Genomic DNA, 18,987 nt, shown 5'->3' on the forward strand with positions numbered 1-18,987 from the left:
CATCAAGAAGCTAGAGGAGAGTTTGCATACGTGAAGCAGAGACCTGGAGGGTGATCAACAGCAGATTAGACATCACAGATGGTATAAACATGAAGACAGCGAAAGAATCCATTTAAAATGCAACAGAGAGAAAAATGAACAGGGCATCAGTAAGCGGTGGCACAACTTCAGGTGGCCTCGTGGATGTATATTTGGAGTCCTCAAATTTCTACTGGCGGGAAGAAGGCAGGAGGACAGCGAAAATATTTGTAGAAATATCGGCCAAATTTTTCCCAAATTTGTTGAAAATTATAAACTCACAAATCCAGGAAGCTCAATGTACCCTAAGTACAAGAAATACGAAGAAAAGTATACCAAGGAACCCCACAATCAAACTGCTTAAATAGGTAAAAGAGAAAAATCCTAAAAGTGGCGGGAGGGGGCTGGAGGGGAGGAGAACTGTTACAGAGGACAAAGACAGGATGATAGATTTCTTGTCAAAAAATGCAAACCAGAAGACCAATGTTTTCAAAGTATTGTAAATCAAAACCACAATGCAATACCACTAACATACCTATTAGAACAGCCAAAACTAAGACTGCCCTACCGAGTGTTGACGAGATGAGGATGTGAAGCAGCTGGGACCCTCACACACCGCTGATGGGAATGTGAGACAATACAGCCACCTTGAACCCAGTCTGTCAACGTCCCAAACAGTTAAACAGACCCCTGACACATGACTCAGCATCCCATTCCTAGGTATTTACCCAAGGGAAGTGAAAGCACATGTCCATATAAAGGTTTGTACACAGAAGTTCACAGCAGTTTTATTTATAACAGCCCCAAACTGGAAACAATCCAAATATCCATGAGCAGGTGAGTGGATAAACTAACTGTGCTGTATCCACACAGGGAGTGTCCCGCAGCAACACAAGGGAATGAACTCCTGATACACCCAACATCATTCATCAGGCTCAAAGTAACTATACTGAGTGCAAGAACCCAAACATACTGTATGATTCCATTTACATAAAATTCTAAAAAATACAAACAAATTTGTAATGCAAGCAGAACTATTAACAATTGATGTTAATGGGAAAGTGGAAATCATAGTAATTAAGATCATATGGGGCTTCCCTGGTGGCGCAGTGGTTGAGAGTCCGCCTGCCGATGCAGGGGACACGGGTTCGTGCCCCGGTCTGGGAAGATCCCACATGCCGCGGAGCGGCTGGGCCCATGAGCCATGGCCGCTGAGCCTGCGCGTCCGGAACCTGCGCGTCTGGAGCCTGTGCTCCGCAATGGGAGAGGCCACAGCAGTGAGGGGCCCGTGTACCGCAAAAAAAAAAAAAAAAAAGATCATATGAATTGTGAAGTCAGAGATTCGGATTTACTTAATCTCATTAAACCTCAGATTTCTCCTCCATAAAATAGCTACTTTGAAGAATTATCATAACAATCACAACATTTAAATAAGAGGATGAACATAAAAAGTTTAGTGCAGTGCCTGGCAAAGAGCAAATATTCAGTAAATAATAGCTGCTATTATAAATCCCAAACACTACAGCTATTATGATTATTGCTATACTGTTTACATTTTACAACAGTATCATTTACAAAACGATCACAGTAGTGATTATGAGCAAATGATGGGGGGAGTGTTGATGTGAACATAATATTCAAAAAGAAAAAAGTATAATACATATCTTAGTTATAGATTTTAAGGCATGATCAAGAAGAGAAAAAAGAAGTGTTACCATCAAGAAAAGACTCACAAAATATGTTTAAAGTAACCGTGAAGAAAGTACGTATTTTTTTACCCTCAAGGGACTGTAACTCTTAAGAAAGAAAATAACCATGGACTTCCCAGAAGGAGGGGGGATTCAGTCTTAGGATTCTGTCAGAGGAGCACAAAATAATCAACTCGCTCACTTCAAAAATTAGCACTAGAAAACAATGCTTTACTCAATAAATAAATAGCTAAACCTAAAACATGCATTTTACAGGGTTGGCCAAAGAGTCTGTTTGGGTTTTTCCGTAACATCCTACGGAAAAACCTGAACGAACTTTTGGGCCAGCCCAATAGTTCTAAAATGTGAGTTCACAGGGGGAAAGGAGGAGAAAGAGGAGTTGGGGTGAAGAAGGAAGAACGTTAAACCCCGGCTTCCCCAATTGGATCCTGGGCTGGGATCTGCCGCACGGTGGGTGCTCAATACACTGTGATGCTGGGGCCAGTCTTACTTGCTCCTGTGGCCCTTCCCCTGCCCTTTCTGCTGTAGGGAAACCACTGCCACACAGGAACTCCCTCCAGGAGGCTGCCCTTGCCAGCAGCTGCTAAGCAGAAGCACCTGTGCCCCGCCGAGGCCAGAGCGGCCTCACAGCTCCATCTGGCGTTCACTGGTGCCAAGGGTTTGAAAAGTCCTTCTTTTCCCTAAAGTGAGCCCGAGAAGAAGGCTCACGCTCAGAGGACGGGGCCCCAGCCCCTCCGCTACAGACAGCATAGACAGCAGCCCTCCAGTAGCTATGGGTCCAGTGATGCTGGGGCCAGGAGAGCAACGGTCCACAGGGATCCTGTCAAGCAGTGGTCAGTGCCTGCGCCCTAACAGGAGAGCGGTCACTGAATGGACCCAAGTCCATGGGTTTAAATATAAGTCTTTTAGTCAATATATTATGCATTTCCGTTGCACCAATTTACACTTTCACTAGCAGGGTATGAGAACTCTGGCAGTTCCACATCCTTGCCAACTCTGACATTTTTTTGCCTTTTTCACTTTAGCCATTCTGGTGGGTGTGTAATAGTGTCACTAAGATACTCTAAAGATGAATTCATTATACTTCGTTTGCTTCCAAAAAGGAATGAAGGTAGTTTATAATAAAAATCCCGACTAGACAGAAACCATTTTAAAGGATTTTTCAAAGGTAAAACAGTAAAGAAAGAGGGTAATTATATCAGCAACCCATGCCAGGATGCTAGTAATTACTACAATTCAGCATAAAACATCTTTCGGAGATCTGTAGCAGCTAATACCAAAAGAGAAATGTGAGGAGCTATACAGCTTTCATTCTCTAATAAAAGGAGTTAAAACAAATGGTCAAAGGAATTCTGTTTGAAGGTTTAGATGAGAGCTCACAGCATAATGGATATTGCCTTCAACAGCAATTTTATAAAAGATATAGAAACACTTTGCATAAGATTCTCTAATTGCTTAATGCATCTCTAGACAAGCTGTAGGCATAATGTGAACTTGGGACTCTCTCAGGTAGCTCTGAACTTCTCGGAGTGAACGGCTGGACTGTATCTCAGACTTCCTCTTCAAATACCAGTTGCTTTTTTTAAAAACAAATAATCTTCCCTCCTGATTATAAATATAATTAATAAAAGCTCATTATTAAAAATAGAGGGGAGGGCTTCCCTGGTGGCGCAGTGGTTGAGAGTCCGCCTGCCGATGCAGGGGACACGGGTTCGTGCCCCAGTCCAGGAAGATCCCACATGCCGCGGAGCGGCTGGGCCTGTGAGCCATGGCCGCTGGGCCTGCGCGTCCGGAGCCTGTGCTCCACAAGGGGAGAGGCCACAGCGGCGAGAGGCCCGTGTACCGCAAAAAAAAAAAAAAAAAAATAATAGAGGGGAAAAAAAGAAAATAAACATTAACCCCACCACCCAGAGATGGTCTTCAGTTTTCTAAAATACAAAATTTTAATTAACACTTTTAATTCATGTACTTTTCTTTTTTTTTAAAAAAATCACTGTGTGGTTTGTGCTATCTATCCTACTTTGTGACCAGTTTATTATTTTAACAGGTCCAGAAGAACTAATTTATTTATTTAACCAGAACATTCCTGCTGAAATACAGATTTCTCCCAACTTCCTGCTATGAGGAACATGTTTGAACATAAATCTGTGTGGACATTTTTAATTATTTCTTTAGAATAAACTCCTAGAAGCAGAACTACTAGGTCGAAAAGAACATACACATATAGGCTCTGATACATTGCCAAACTGGCCCCCAAAGTTCAACCAATTTACACCCCGTTAACCCGTATGAGAACTTGTGTCCTTACATTTCACCAATGCTAGATGTGATTCTTCTTGTTGGTGTTTAGACTATTTGCCAGTTTGACAGGCTTTAAAAAAAGACCTTCCTTCTTGTATTCTCTAATGTTTTGGTTTGCATTTCAAAGGTTTGTCGGCCATGTGAATTTCTTATTTGGTGAAGTGCTACGCTGTTATTCTTCAATTACAAACCTAACTGTTGCCAGGCCCTCTGCTGTTACCGGGAATACAGAAATGTACCAAAAATGGAGAAAAATCTTAGGTGACGTCCCTCACAAACCCCGAGGGTCCTACGTCTCAGCTTTGTGGATGCTGAGGAGAGCTATCAAAACGAAGCTCTGACTGTTGGCATCGTTCAAGGAGAGCTGCTGATGGCAACTACCTTACTGAGCCCTAAGATGAGGTCACATGGCCTGCCTTCGACCAGCAAGGGCGGCATGACATGAACCAGGTTTATCTGAAACATGTATCAAATTATTTAGGAATAAGTTTAAGAGGAAATGTAAACAGATACAAAAGATGGAAGGAGAAGACCACAATCAAAAACAAACAAAACAGTGGCCCAAGTCCACGTTATAGGGCTGGGGCGAGGTAAAGCCCATGGGGAAAACTGCTGAGCACTTTGATAAAGGGCTTGTAGGGGATGACGTTCCTATAAAGACGACGGAAAGGAAAGATCCCTCGCGGGGAAAACATGGTGATCTTTTCTTTCCGCATTCTCCAATCAGAAGGATGCGAAATAGCAAAGTCTAAAGCACAGATGTTATCCCAAGATGAGTCCAAAGAGTGCCTGAGCTCACGGCATCTGTCTGAGGCCCCATCTGGGTTCAACCTCTGCATCGTGAACCTGAGGACACGGGCAGGACGCTAATCAGATCGTCTGAAGACAAACTTTGAGGAAATCATTTGCACAACAAGGAACAGAATCCAGATTCAAACTCAAAGATCGGGAGAGTCTGGGGAGGAGCTAAAAGCACTGAGAAGAAACTCAGGAGCAGAGGGTCACGTCTGAGTAGCGTCTGAACTGTGAGAAGCCCACCACGGGAGCCAGGAATGAAGGAGACTAGGCTGAACAGCAGAATAAGTCCGCGGGTTCCGACAGGTGATGCAGCTTCTAGAGGAGCTGGCACCTGGGGGCCCACCTGCTCCCTCCCCAGGGGGGCACGCCTCTCGGCCAGGCTGACTCGGGGCCATGGGGAGGAAACCTGGAGTCTGAGGGGCCCAGAAGCCACCCCCCCGGGGCTTTGTGAAGGAAAAGGAAAGACCTCAGAGACAGCCATCTTCGAACACCTGCGGAGCGATCCGGCAGATAAAGAATAAACAAACTCGCTTTGGGTAGTCTGGAGACAGCACGTGAAGAAAAGTAGCAAGACTGTAGCAACGGCTACCATTTGTCAAGCACACACAACGAGCAGGCGCTGGGCATGACCCCAAGCCCAGCCGACCTCCAGAGGCCTCCCAGGAAACAGAGAAAATCGCAGAGGTGGGAGTGCCCGTAAGGGTGCAGGAGGGCTCCCACACACCACAACCTCTCAGCAAAGGGGACCCCTTTGTCCAAATAAAAACCTGTGTATAAACGTTCATAGCAGCGTTATTCACAATAGCCCAAAAATGGAAACAACCCAAATGCCCATCCACCGATGAATGGATACACAAAAGGCAGCACACACGTACAATGAAATATTATTTGGCAGAAGAGGAATGAAGTGCCGTTACCAGCAAAGCACAGGGGAACCGTGAAAACACCGCTTAGTGAAAGAAGTCATTCACAAAAGAGCACAAAGTATATGATTCCATTCATATGAAATGCCCACTACAGGCAAATCCATACAGAGAGAAGGCAGATTAGTGATTGCCAGGGGCTGGGGGAGGGAGAAATGAGAAGCGGCTACTAATAGACTTCTTTTATGGCGTGTGAATTACATCTCAAAAAAGCATAATTTAAAAAAGGAACCCACTGGCACCGCCCTTTAATAGTCACAGCTGTATGAGGTGGCTATTTTATGATAAGGAAACAGAGGCGCAACAGTGTCAAACTGTAAATGGTGGTGCTGGGATCTGAACCCAGCTCTTCTGGCTGATCTAACACCCGTGGCCCTAGTCACCCTGATGATTATTCTGACTCCCAACAAGCGGCAGGAACAAGGAGGCTGATTTCAGCTGGACACGAGACAAGAAAGTCTAACCATCAGAGCTGCATGACTGGGGGCAGACAGGCACGTGAGAGCAGGGACCCTTCACCAAGAGGTCTGGCAGGGTCTGAAGACCACTCACAGGCCTGGAGAAGGGGGTCCTGCCTTCCTTGGAGGGTACACCTGGCAACTTCTCCATTACCTCCCAGCTGGAAGGCTACTCTCTCCTAAACCTCAGAACACCATGGTTTTCCAATTCCATGCTGTTTCTTGAAGCATCTGTGGTCCCATATACGTAAGAAACTGTGGTTTCTCTACAGTTTTTAGAACTGTACCTGTCTTCCACTGTCCAAAATAACATGATTTTGATGCTGTGATTTATCTCAGTCATTCCACAAAGAATGGAAGCTAAACAAATGAGCCACGGAAACGCCGTGGTCAGCTGGTATACTTACGGTGAAGTTCATTTCCTTGATGCGTTCCTTCAGGTGTTTGAATCCCACAGTCACTGTATATTGAGTGTAATTCAAGTAGCTGAGGTGAGCCACAATAATTTCTGCACATTTCTGCAAATGCACAAGGAAGATCTGTGTCCTTAAAGCCAGCAAGACTCACTCTTGAACCAACTGACCCACGAAGTAACACATTCCAACAACAGATGATCCAAGAGATCATCTCCAGGGAACTTGCCAGAAGCTCAGAAAACTTCAGAAGCCAGCCAAAACCAGCTCTTAGAAAGCAAGAACCAAATGGACATATTTAGAAACAAATAATACATGGTCTACAATCGTTAGAACCTTTCTACTTCACGGACCAGTCAAATGCACTCACCCCTGCACATGTGAGGGTCCTCGTCCGATTGTGAACTTTATTATGAATGAACATGGTGGTCCCGTCCTGAGCTACACCATCGACCTTAACAGTCATGGTGAAGTTTGTCTGAATAGCTGTTTCTACAAAAGAAAGAAATCCAGTGTTAAGAGACCACGAGAGGCCGTCCCACCTGCAGAAGTGCCTGCCTGGCTGTGTGTCAGCCGGGAAGGTTCTGTGACGCATCAGCCTCCCTACATCTGCCAAGCTCACACTTGCCAGCCACGTCCAGCCCTTCCATGAACTTGCTTCTCACCCACCCCCAAGTTTCATTTCACAAAAGGACAAATATGTCATGGCTAATAAAGTTTTATTTTTTAATTTCCCATATAAAATTTAATTGAACTTCATACCAAAATAAAAACAGGTTTCTTATTTTTTCTGATTATATAATTCATTGTTTTTCTGATTATATGCTCATTGCTTAAAAATATCAAAGACCAAAAATATAAAGATGGTATTAAACATGTACAATCCCACAACCAGAGAAACTATAATTTCATGTTGGTGTCCATCCTTCCAGACTGTTTTCTAGACACACAAATATATACTGATATCAAATTTATTTATGCTTTTTAAAATGTTATAAAAAGAGGTTAATTTTTTTGTAATATGCATTTTTTTCACTTAATTTACTGCAGTCATTGGGTTATCTTTTCAAATTCTTTCAACCAAAATGCCTCCTCTAAATCACAGTATATAGAAAACAACGTGGAGCATCTGCTCGGTTCTCAGGGAGGGTGCTTGACAGGGTCGCCCTAGGTGGACAGAGCGAGGTCATTATAAACTGTGAGCGCTTTGGGCAGGGGTTCTCAGCCTCAGCACCAGGGCTATTTTGAGGTCAGATAATCCTTTACTGTTTGGAATTTGTCCTGTCATTGTAGTGTGTTTAGCAGCATCCCTGGCCTCCACCCACTGGATACTGATAGCACTCCCTGCTCCCCAGTTGTGACAGCCATGTCACAAGGTCTCCAGACACTGCCAAGTGTCCCTGCGGGACAGAACCATTGCCTTAGGACACCAGGACTTAACTCTCTCCCAGAAGCCCACTGGCAAAGGCTGCTGCTGCAGCACCCACCGTGTGCAGCCACGGAGCTAGGCTTCACGGGTATCCCGAAGGATGACCGGTATCCCGAAGGATGACCGGTATCCCGAAGGATGTCCAGTATCCCTGGGGGCGACGGGAGCTCCCTGAGCCATGACGGGTACTCCTCGAGCGCTGCAACGTGACTTTCCTTGGAGGACATTTAAGGGGCTCCCAACTTGCTGGTATTAAAAAGAATAATCACCACGTTATAACCCATCTTTGAGCCCTTGTTGAAAGATTTTAAAGCTCTTTAAACCTTTCAGATATGGTGCTCTGTACAAATAAAGGTCATTCTAAAATGTCAGGCTTCATACCTTTCGAATGCTCCAGCTCGACAACGCATGTCAGCCACAGTTGCTGATTATACGTGGACAGCGGGTTTGAAAGTATTTGAACTGGCTTTAGCTGAGGCGAAAAGAAAAAGAAGTTAAAAAGTCCACGTGATCTCTTCAGTTGAGTCTACCCAATGTCTCACCTTAACATACAAAATCTACATTTACACAAAAGGTTGGAGTGTTAGCTCTGAAACAGAAACATGTAGTTTTCCTTTAGTCAATATAAGTAAAATTCTGCCTTTCAAAAAAATAAAGGACTAACTTTCTGCTGCAATTCACTTGTCTCTCATGAAAACTTCTAAAGCAGTTAGCCTGGGGACAATATACCTACTTAAATACCAAGAAAAGGCCATCTTGGAGAAAAAAATTAAAGTGCATGTGATGATACATATAATAAGATAATAAAGGACACCAACAAATATTTTCATATTCACAAGAATCATTTTTTTTTTAGTAACAATATGCCAGACATGTCACTGACATCTGTCATTTTCAGCTTTAACGGCCCTAGAGAGAAAAATTAGAGGGGGACCACATTGCCAGTGACGTTTCTGCAGTGTCTGCTGAAAAACACAATACCGGTGCCTAAGAGCAAGGGACACAGAAGAAGTTGCCTGAGGAGCCCGATCCTAGCTCCAAAGACAAGCATCATTTGAACGTAAATGGGTAGTTTTTGTGTTTTAATGCTTCTGGCAGATCTCAGCGAAACTCCCTGTGCCCGGAGACTTGCCCCAAAGCCACCAAGACAATGCAACCAACTGGAGGATAATCTATAACCTTTCAGGAGTGAGGACCACCTTTTGGAAGCGAGTCAGTTCCGGGGGACGGCTGCTATTTTCAGTGTCAAAAAAGGACTTACCTCCTGAGACGGAAACGGAAATTTTAAAAGACCAATATGGTCAGGAAACCCTATGGCAGCACCTCTTCAAACAGATCCTCCATCTGAGAGTTAAGGAAAATAAAGAAATGCCAAAAAAAAAAAAAAAAGGTGGGGGGATGATAGGCCAAACAAGGGCCCAAAACGTAAGTTTTCGGACATTTTTCTCCTTTTGCTTTTTTGACAATTGGCGGTGGAAACCCAGCAGGGAGCTGGGAGAACGAAGACGGGGGTTGGGTGGGGTGGGGTATTGGGTCAAATAATCAGATTTAAGCCGCACACCTTACAGGGCAGTGAGAATGTGGGACGACTGCTTTCAGTTTATAGATGAAGATACTTCGATATCAGAAAAAGAAAAGGCTTAGTTGTTTGGGCTCTCACAAACGTTAGCATTTATTAAAGAAAACCAAACTTTCCCAGTTGGAAGGACCTCTGCTTTTCTCTAAAGATGGTGAAGAATCAAGGCACATTTTATTTTTTAAAAAAGAAAAGAAACAGGATTTTTCATTTAAACTGAGTTCATGCCAGAATTACCAATCATTAGGAAAAACTGTTACCGTTAGAAACCCGACAAAAAGACCACTTCTTAACTTAGGCAAATATAATAAAAAAAGAGGCAGAAACCTAAGTGAGCATCGTTGGAATTTATACTCTAGTAAGTCTTGCGCACAGGAGGAATCAGGAGGACTTAACCAGCCTTTGGAAATGAACTGCTCCTCCCTAAGAGGTAACATCACCATCCTTTCTCAGCACTGAGGGAACTATCACAGCAGAAAAGGTAATTTTAGCAAACAAGGACCCAGAGGCCAGCAGCTGACGGTAGAGTGAGAAATGTGTGCTGCCCAAGAAGCAAGCTGCTGGGCAAGGGGGACGGGTTTGACCTTAATGACCCTTTAAGCAGGACCATCTCTTAGTGACCCTTAGACCCAGTCTTACCTCTTTGCTATTATTTAGTGAAAAATTAGCTGCAGAAGTCTGGATCACTTTGGGTCCTAAAGTGTAACAGGGAAAGAAAAAAGCAGGTTATAACTATATTGATAATTAATGCTGATGTTTTCAAATGCCAAGAAAGACTCATATATTATACAGAGGCAGTCTTTTCCCTGGTCTATCTTTAAAGGTATATATATATATACACGCACATACATAAACACACACACATATACGTGTAAAACATACAAACATAGGAACACAGGCACACAGTACCCACTCTGCTGCACGTGCTGACCGCCCAACACAGGTGAACACAACATGACCCCATGCAATGCACACGATGTCCATGGGGCTCTGTGTGTGCAGACCCCCTCCCTTGCTCTCTGGGAAGGCTCTCTGGAGGGCGTGGATCCAAGAAAGCATTAACGACACAGACGCTATCTATATATATTTTGTATAAAGATTTCTCCTAAAAAAATTAAGACACATTTATCCATTCATCCAATTAATCCAATCTTCCAAATTATTAAGTTGAGGATATTAAAAAAAAAGTATATATACTAACAATATACCAAGGCTTTTCCCAAAATAACATAAACAAGCTTCATAGAATCTTATACTGTAATATTTCAGAGCTTTGGCCTTAAAAGAAGTAGTCAAAGGAAACACTGTGAACCTGATTTCATTTACGACTGGGTTTGTCCTGAAGCAAACCCTCGCAGCTTCTGATGCCAGTGTTCCGGCTGCCTCCGTGGCCACGCCCAGCCTGTTGCCAAGCGCCCTCCACTTGGAGGAGGAGACACCTGAGTACAAACCTCAACCAGTGCAGGTGCGTGTCTCTGGGGCACATTCTTGCAGGCTGAGCAGAGATGTCACTGCGTAGGAAGGAGGCGTGCACCCACAGAGAGGCTTCTTTCTTTTTTTTTTAAAAAAATAAATTTATTTATTTACTTTTGGCTGCATTGGGTCTTCGTTGCTGCGCGCGGGCCTTCTCTAGTTGTGGCGAGAGGGAGCTACTCCTCACTGCGGTGCGCGGGCTTCTCATTGCGGTGGCTTCTCTTGCTGTGGAGCACGGGCTCTAGGCACATGGGCTTCAGTAGTTGTGGCACGCAGGCTCAGTAGTTGTGGCTCACAGGCTCTAGAGCACGGGCTCAGTAGTTGTGGCGCACGGGCTTAGTTGCTCTGCGGCATGTGGGAACTTCCCGGACGGGGCTCGAACCCATGTCCCCTGCATTGGCAGGTGGATTCTTAACCACTGCACCACCAGGGAAGTCCCAGAAAGGCTTATTTCCAACAGATTCACAATCGGAGTGCAGTCCTGTTCCAGGAAGTAAGGCAGCCTGGCTTCTCAGGAAGAACTAAGAACTGGGAGTCAGGAAAGTCTAGACTCGAGTCTCAGCTAACAGGCTTTCTGGACCTCATTTCCTCATCTGCAAAACGAGGTGACTGACCCAGTGGTCCCTTGGGCACTCTGAACTCTGAAATCCTAATAACCTTACTATAGAAAGTAACTAGGAGCAGAGGACTTGTGTGTCTACTCGACTGGGCCACACGGTGCCCAGATAACTGGCTAAACATTACTCTGGGTGCGTCTGTGAGGGTGTTGCTGGGTGACACTACCTCTTGAATCAGCAGACTGAGTAAAGCAGACTGCCCTCCCAGTGTGCGTGGGCCTCATCCAAATCACTGAAGGCTTGAACAGAGGAAAAGGCTGAGTAAGGGAGAATCTGCTCTCTTCCTCGGGGCTCTCGGTCTTCAAGCTGGTACATGAGTCTTCACCTGTCTTCAGGTGCAGGAACACTTACACCATCGGCTTTCCTGGGTCTCCAGCTTGCCGACTGCAAACCGTGCAGCTTCTCGGCCTCCATAATCATGTGACACACTTCCTTATAATAAAATCTCTCTCTCTCATCCACCCGCCCCATCTCTCTCTCTGTATCTCCTATCGGTTCAGTTTCTCTGGAGAACCCAGACTAACACAGATTTTGGTACCAAGAGTGGTTCTAGAGGAACAGCATGTTAAGGGTGAGTATTCTATACTGGTTCTGGGGTTTCTGGAATTGGTTCTCTGATCTGATTAAAGATGCTAATGACTATATGTTCAGTAGTAAAGAGAGCACTGATAGTTCATGAACATATGCAAAACAGTTCCATTAGATACTCCTAATCAACCACTTACTATGGGAAGCAAGGAGGTAAAGGACTCTGTTTACTATACTTTAGAACATTCTTGGAAAACTAACAAATGTAATGAGGCTCGCTGGTTGCTCCTAATGTCACTGGACAAAGTGGTGAAAGAAAAGGATGAGCTCAGGGATTTGAATTCCCACCTCAAGTGCCACACCCACGATCTGAAAGCTTCTATGTGTGCCCTGAAGGAGACCCTTATTTCCTGTGGCCACAGTGCTGAGACTGCGGAAAACCAAACCGGAATCTCATCCAGCAACTGGCTGAACTACACCCCTGAACTCCCAGCCTCGCAGGGTGTCTCGATGCTAACGTGACTGCACTGACTGGGAGGGAAGGGATCCTGTTCCGGGGACGCGCAGGAAGATCCTGATGAAGCTGGGGACACTGAGCTACTAAATTCTCATGAGTCCTTCCCCAGGGGAAGTTCTCCCCATTCCCGGTGGAAGTGGCCTTCCCACCTCCTTCTGTGGGATTAGCCCCGCTTCGCCTAAGGAACACCAGTGGCCTCCACTGAGGCAGCTGCCGTGCAGGACGATGCTAATCCTCCCAGGACCCGCCCCCCACCCCTCTTCATCTCCAGACCTATAACTAGACTCACATCCCAGCAGGCCCAGAGGTGAGGCACGTGACCCATGAGGACATGTGCTACACTCCAAAAGAACTACTTGAGTCTTCTGAGTCATACAGACAGAAGCCCAGGGAACACGTATGGGATAATGGTGGAAGGAACAAAAAGCGGTCTCAGGCCAAACGTACGGATGTGGGTTCTCTAAAAAGAGACTCTGCACTGAAAGTTATAGCTCAGGTAGTCAGAAAGGACTCTAACAGTCTGACTGGGTGGTTGGCTAAAACGTGGACCAAAAGGTGGTTCCCAGTGAGTGAATTAGAAACGCTGCATCTGCCCAGGTTTAACGCAGAGGAGGGGAATCAGGGGCTTAGGGAGCTGGATTGCTAGGGTGGCTCTGTCATTTCAGACCTACTGGGAGATTCCAGAAGACATACCTTTCACCACTACTGTGAGAAATAAATTTGTGAGGGGAGACCCAAGCATCCTTAAAGAGCTCTATGACTGCCCTTCTCTGCAGGCCAGGCCTTACCATGGGAACTACAGTCCCTGAGTTGGGAAAACAGCATGCAGTGGGAATAAGTGGATCCCAGCAGTGACGGGGCCGTGTAAGATGAGACAGGTGAGCTCATGTAATGGGCGGCAGAGGCACAGCAGCGGTCAGAAGAGCCCAGTCCCTGCAGACCTACGGCGTTAGCTAGCTGCTCATGGGGTCCCTAGAAGTGAAAGACACAGGAAGCCTACCAAATCATCACTTGATCTGTGTAAGCAGGAGAGTTCTAGGTCAAGTGAACAACAGCCTAACCTGTATCATAAAAACAGAGAATGACAACTCATCAGTACTTTCCAGATTTGAGCCAGTTTACAGACCCAAAGGTCCTTGAACAAAGGGAAGGTTGGGTCCCCTTAAGAAAGAACACCAGTACGTTGCCGAGCATTTATACTGTTAATCATTCGCCCAAAGAAACCTATAGCCTTTTACCAGGACAAATGCATCAAGGGAAAAAGATCAGATGTTTTCGGAACTACTGGACACTGGCTCTGAACTGACACTAATTTCAGGAGATCCGAAATATCACTGTGGTCTACCGTAGTAGGGACCTATGGAGCCCAGATGATCAGTGGGGTTTTAGCTCAGGTATGTGTCACCATGGGCGCAAACCCGTCCTATGGTTAATTCCCCAGTTCCAGGATGCATAATTTGAATCGAAATACTCAGCAGCTGTCAGACCACCACATTGGTTCCCTGACTTGTGGAGTGAGGGCTATTATGGTGGAAAAAGCACTAGAACTGCCTCTACCTATGAAAATACTAAACCGAAACAATATCGCATTCCTGGAGGGATTGCAGACATGAGTGCTACCATCAAGGGCTTGAAAGATGTCCACCACATCCCCATTCAACTCACCCATTTGGCCTGTGCAGAAGCTTAACCAGGTGGTGATTCCAGTTGAGGCTGCTGCACCAGATGGGGTTCCACTGCTTGAGCAAATCCACACATCCTCTGGTGCCTGAGATGCAGCTACTGATCAGGCAAACGCCTCTCTCTCCATCCCTGACAGTAAGGCCCACCAGAAGCAGTTTGCTTCCCGCTGTCGAGGCCAGCACTACTCCTTCGCTGCGCTACCTCAAGCTGTATCAACTCTCCAGCCCCATGTCACAATTTAGCTCACAGAGATCTCGATCATCTTTCCCTTCCACACGCCATCACACTGGCCCATTACATTGATGAGCTCATGCTGACTGGACCTACTGAGCAAAAAGTAGCAGCTACTCTGCACTTCCTGGTAAAACATTTGGCGTCAGAGGGTGGGAAATAAACCCAATTAAGATGCATGTGCCTTCTACCTCAGTGAAATTGCTAGGGGTCCAGTGGTGAGAGCCATGTCGAGAGATCCCTTCTGAGGTGAGGGATAAGTTGCTGTATCTGGTCCCTCCTACAACCAAAACGGAGATGCAACGCCTAGTGGGCCCCTTTCGGATTTCGGAGGCAACGTGCTCCTAATGTGGGTGTGACACTCTGGCCTATCTACCTAGGGACCCGAAAAGCTGACGGTTTTGCGTGGGGCCCAGAACAAGAGGAGGCTCCCCACGGGTCAGGCCACCGTGGGAGCTGTTCTCCGCTCGGGTCACGTGACCCAGCAGATCCAGTGGCGCCTGAAGCACCAACGGCAGAAAGGGACGCTGTTTGGAGCCTCTGGCGGATGAATCTCAGTGCACGCCCTTAGGGTTATGGAGCGAAGCCCTGCCTTCCTTCACAGACAACCACTCTCCTTTTGAGAAACAGCTCTTGGCCTGAAACAGACTGAACGCTTAACCACGGACCAACAAGTCACCATGTGACCTGAGCTGCCCATCAGGACCTGGGTGTTACCTGATCCATCAGCCACAAAGCCGGGCGGGCACAGCAGCACTCCACCATCGAATGGACGCGGTACATACGTGATCCGCCCGAGCAGGCCCTTGGATGGCTCAAGTCATATGAGGAAGTGGCCAAATGCCGCGGCCCCCACTCCCGGGACACTGCCTTCTCCTCCCAGCCCGCACCTACGGCCCCACGGGGAGCTCCCCGCGATGAGCGCCGGGAAGAGAAGACGCCCGATGTGCGGACACCGCCCCCCAGTGGACAGCTGCAGAGCCACAGCCCCTCCCCGGACACCCCTGAAGGACAAGGTGACGGAAATCCCCGCAGTGGGCAGAACCTGGAGCACCGCACCTGGCTGCTCACGCTGCTTGGAAGGAGAAATAGCCTGATGTGCAACTGTTTACCGGTTCTTGGGCTGTGGCCACTGGTTTGCTGGATGGTCAGATACTCCGAAGGAACGTGATTGGAAAACTGGCGACAAAGAAATCTGGGGAAGAGGTATGTGGCCTGACCTCTATGAATGGGCAAAAAAAGTGAAGATGTTTGTGTCCCACGTGAATGCTCGCCGAAGGGTGACCTCACCAAAGGGTGACCTCAGCAGAAGAGGATCCTAATCAACACGTGGAGAGAAGATCCATTCTGTGGATTGGTATCCACCCGTCATCACCCAGTGGGCTCGTGAACAAAGGGGCCGCGGCGGCAGGGATGGAGGTGACACGTGGGCTGGGCAACGTGGACGTCACTCACCAAGGCCGACCTGGCTACGGCCACCGCTGAGTGCCCAACCTGCCAGCAGCAGAGATCAGCACTGAGCCTGACATCACACCCTTCCCCGCGGCCATCAGCCAGCGACCCGGCGGCAGGCGGATCACACCGGACCACTTCCATCGTGGAAGGGGGCAGTGTCCTGCCCTGACTTCAACAGACACTCTGGGTATGGATTTGGTGTCCAGCTGCGTGGAGCCAATTCTCCCATAGCCGGTATGCACAGGTCCAGGAAGCAAGGGGTGGAAACGGGCATGGCACTACTGTTACCCCAGGGGACCCACTAGCAAAATTCTTGCTTGCTGTTCCCACAGCCCGACGCTCTGCTGGCCTAGAGGTCTTAGCTCCACAGGGAGGAATGCTTCCACCTGGAGACACTGAACTGGAATTAACACTGCCACCCGGCTACCGTGGGCTCCTCATGCCTCGGAATCGACGGGCAAAGCAGGGAGTTCCTGCGCGGGCCGGGGTGACTGACCCTGACCACCACAGGGGAAGTGCACCCCTACTCCACACTGGAGGCAGGGAGGAGTACATCTAAGGAGATCGCCTAGGGCATCTCTCAGTATTACCAGGCCCTGGGATTAAGGTCAATGGAGAACTACAACAACCTAATTCAGGCAGGAATACTAATGGCCCAGACTCTTCAGGAGTGAAGGGTTGGGTCATCCCACCAGGTAAAGAACCACGACCCACTGAGGTGCTTGCTGAAGGCAAATGAAATGTGGAACAGGTCATGGAATAAGGTAGTTAGAAATAGCAGCTATGACCACCTGACTAGTTGCAGACACAAGGACTTTAACTGTCACGAATATTTCCTCCTTACTTTGTCATGAGTATGTTTGTGTGCATAAATATATATACTAAGAAAACACCTTTGTTTTCTTCCCTCTCTTATTCCCTTATCAAGTAACAGAAGCTGTATTATTGACTTTATATCACAGTATTTAAGTCACAGGATACGAAGAAGAGTAAGCATCGCTCAAGGACCCTACCTGCTCTCCTGCGGAAGGGGTAGCGAGTTTGGGGTTATATCCAGGGTAGTTGTTATCATGTCAGAAGGAACAATGACCTTGTTATTGTCTTTATTTGGAGATCAGGTATGGTTTAAGGAGATGTGCATGGATGCCAAGTTGACAGGGGGTGGATCTGTGAGGTTTACGCGCCATGGTGTGCCCAGATATCTGGTTAAACATTATTCTAATTGTGCACTGAGGGTTTCTGGATGAGATGAACATTTGAATGGGTAGCTGAGTAAAGCAGGCTTCCCTCCCCCGTGTGGGTAGGCCTCAGCCAATTCACTGAAGGCCTGAATACAGCAAAAAGGCTGAGTGAGCGAGGAAGAATTTGCTCTCCTTCCCTGACTGTCTTCAAGCTGGGACATCAGTCTTCTGCGTTTGGATGGACTTGGGCTCAGACTGGAACTTACACCACTGGCAATCCTGGGTCTCCAGCTTGCTGAATGCACATCTGGGGACTTCTCAGCGTCCATAATCACATGAGCCAATTCCTTACAATAAAACTATACACCTGAATCTATATAAACAGATCTGGTTCTGTTCCATATATACATATTGGTCTGTTTCTCTGGAGAACCTGCTAACGCTAGAGCTCTACAGAAGGAAACGGATATGGAAATCCTAACATGGTCTTTTTCATCTCAGCCTTGGTGCAACACTGTTCATTTCTGCAAGAGTGGAGAAGGTTTCATGTAATCATGATGTTGGTGCTTAAGGAAACAAGAGTGGGCTGAAGTGCTGTGAGACTGGAGACCCAGGAGAATACTAACGCCTCCCCTACCAATCTTGAAGGACAGTTGTGAAAATCAAGTAAGATAACAGAGGTGACTCATGTAACTGGGATTCCTTGGTGAATTCACAGGGAGAAAAAGAAGAGGCTGGACACAACTGCTGTTGTCACCATCCTCATCTTCATCAGCAGGACGCAAATGGCACCTAAATAACCACCCTCTCCCCCAGCTTCCTCAGCCCATTCACTACCTAAGCTTCAGTTCAGGTCAAGAAACCAGCCTTTGGAGGCACAACTGCCTCTGGGACAGGTTAAGCCCAACTGTCATTCACACTTTAATGTTAAGTGCTGTAGTTAAATAAACTACCCTCACTGAAAAAGGTATTTAGGAGGACAGGAGGAACAGCCTCAGCAGGCTCCTGGTCTCCTACCCCTGGACTGAAGAGACCTGGGTTTCTGACTTAGGTTCTCCGTTTCCCATCTCTGTGAAAGGGGGCTGGCCTGGATGATTTCAGAGGCATTTTCGAAGCTCAGATGGTGATGGGTGGCTCTTCCCCTCACACAGCACCTGCAGGCTCCCTCCTGCTCCAGGTGTCGCCACAGCAGCCTCTCGGCTCCTCAGGGGCCTTCCCCACCCCTGCTCACCACTATCTCACTCCCTCCCCAGAATCTGCTGCACTGGAACCATTTATACGGCCCGGCTCCCCAATCAGCCAGCACGTTCTGGATTCCCCGGCACCCAGGCAGGTCCTGGAACCCAACAGACTCTGCCAACACAAGGTACGTGGTCAAGGCCGCCTGGCGCCGCCAAGCTGAGTGCAGGCCCTGGCTGCTGTGCAGCGCATGACCAGGGTCACCCCTCCGTGCACCACCCTCCATGATGGGGCCATCAGGGGATGAGAGCAAGTGGGTACAGCTGGGCCGGGCTGAATGGCACTGCACCAAGGTAACCATAAATGATAAGATGGTCAAAAACTGTTCCTCACCTCAGGGAACACTCCCAAAGTCATTCTATGAAGACACCACCACCCTGATACCAAAACCGGACAAGGACATCACCAAAAACGAAAATTACAGGCCAATATCTTTGA

The 18,987-nt window shown here is 47.1% G+C and overlaps 1 protein-coding gene across 8 annotated transcripts in view; it reads right to left on the reverse strand.

The window, feature by feature from the left end:
- TMEM181 (transmembrane protein 181) overlaps positions 1 to 18,987 on the reverse strand; it is a 66,553-nt gene that overhangs the window by 12,392 nt on the left and 35,174 nt on the right. For all 8 annotated transcript variants that reach the window (XR_007470577.1, XR_007470576.1, XR_007470578.1 and 5 more), the window contains 4 exons: positions 10,265 to 10,320; positions 8,431 to 8,521; positions 6,991 to 7,112; positions 6,615 to 6,725 (listed from right to left, as the gene is read on the reverse strand). Coding sequence is in view for 2 of the 8 variants with exons in the window: in XM_033404021.2 (XP_033259912.1) it covers positions 6,615 to 6,725; positions 6,991 to 7,112; positions 8,431 to 8,521; positions 10,265 to 10,320 (380 nt within the window). In the remaining 6 variants the exon portion in view is untranslated. The remainder of the gene's footprint in view (positions 1 to 6,614; positions 6,726 to 6,990; positions 7,113 to 8,430; positions 8,522 to 10,264; positions 10,321 to 18,987) is intronic.

Source organism: Orcinus orca, chromosome 12 (genome assembly GCF_937001465.1).
Source record: "Orcinus orca chromosome 12, mOrcOrc1.1, whole genome shotgun sequence".
Classification (NCBI taxonomy): Eukaryota; Metazoa; Chordata; class Mammalia; order Artiodactyla; family Delphinidae; genus Orcinus; species Orcinus orca.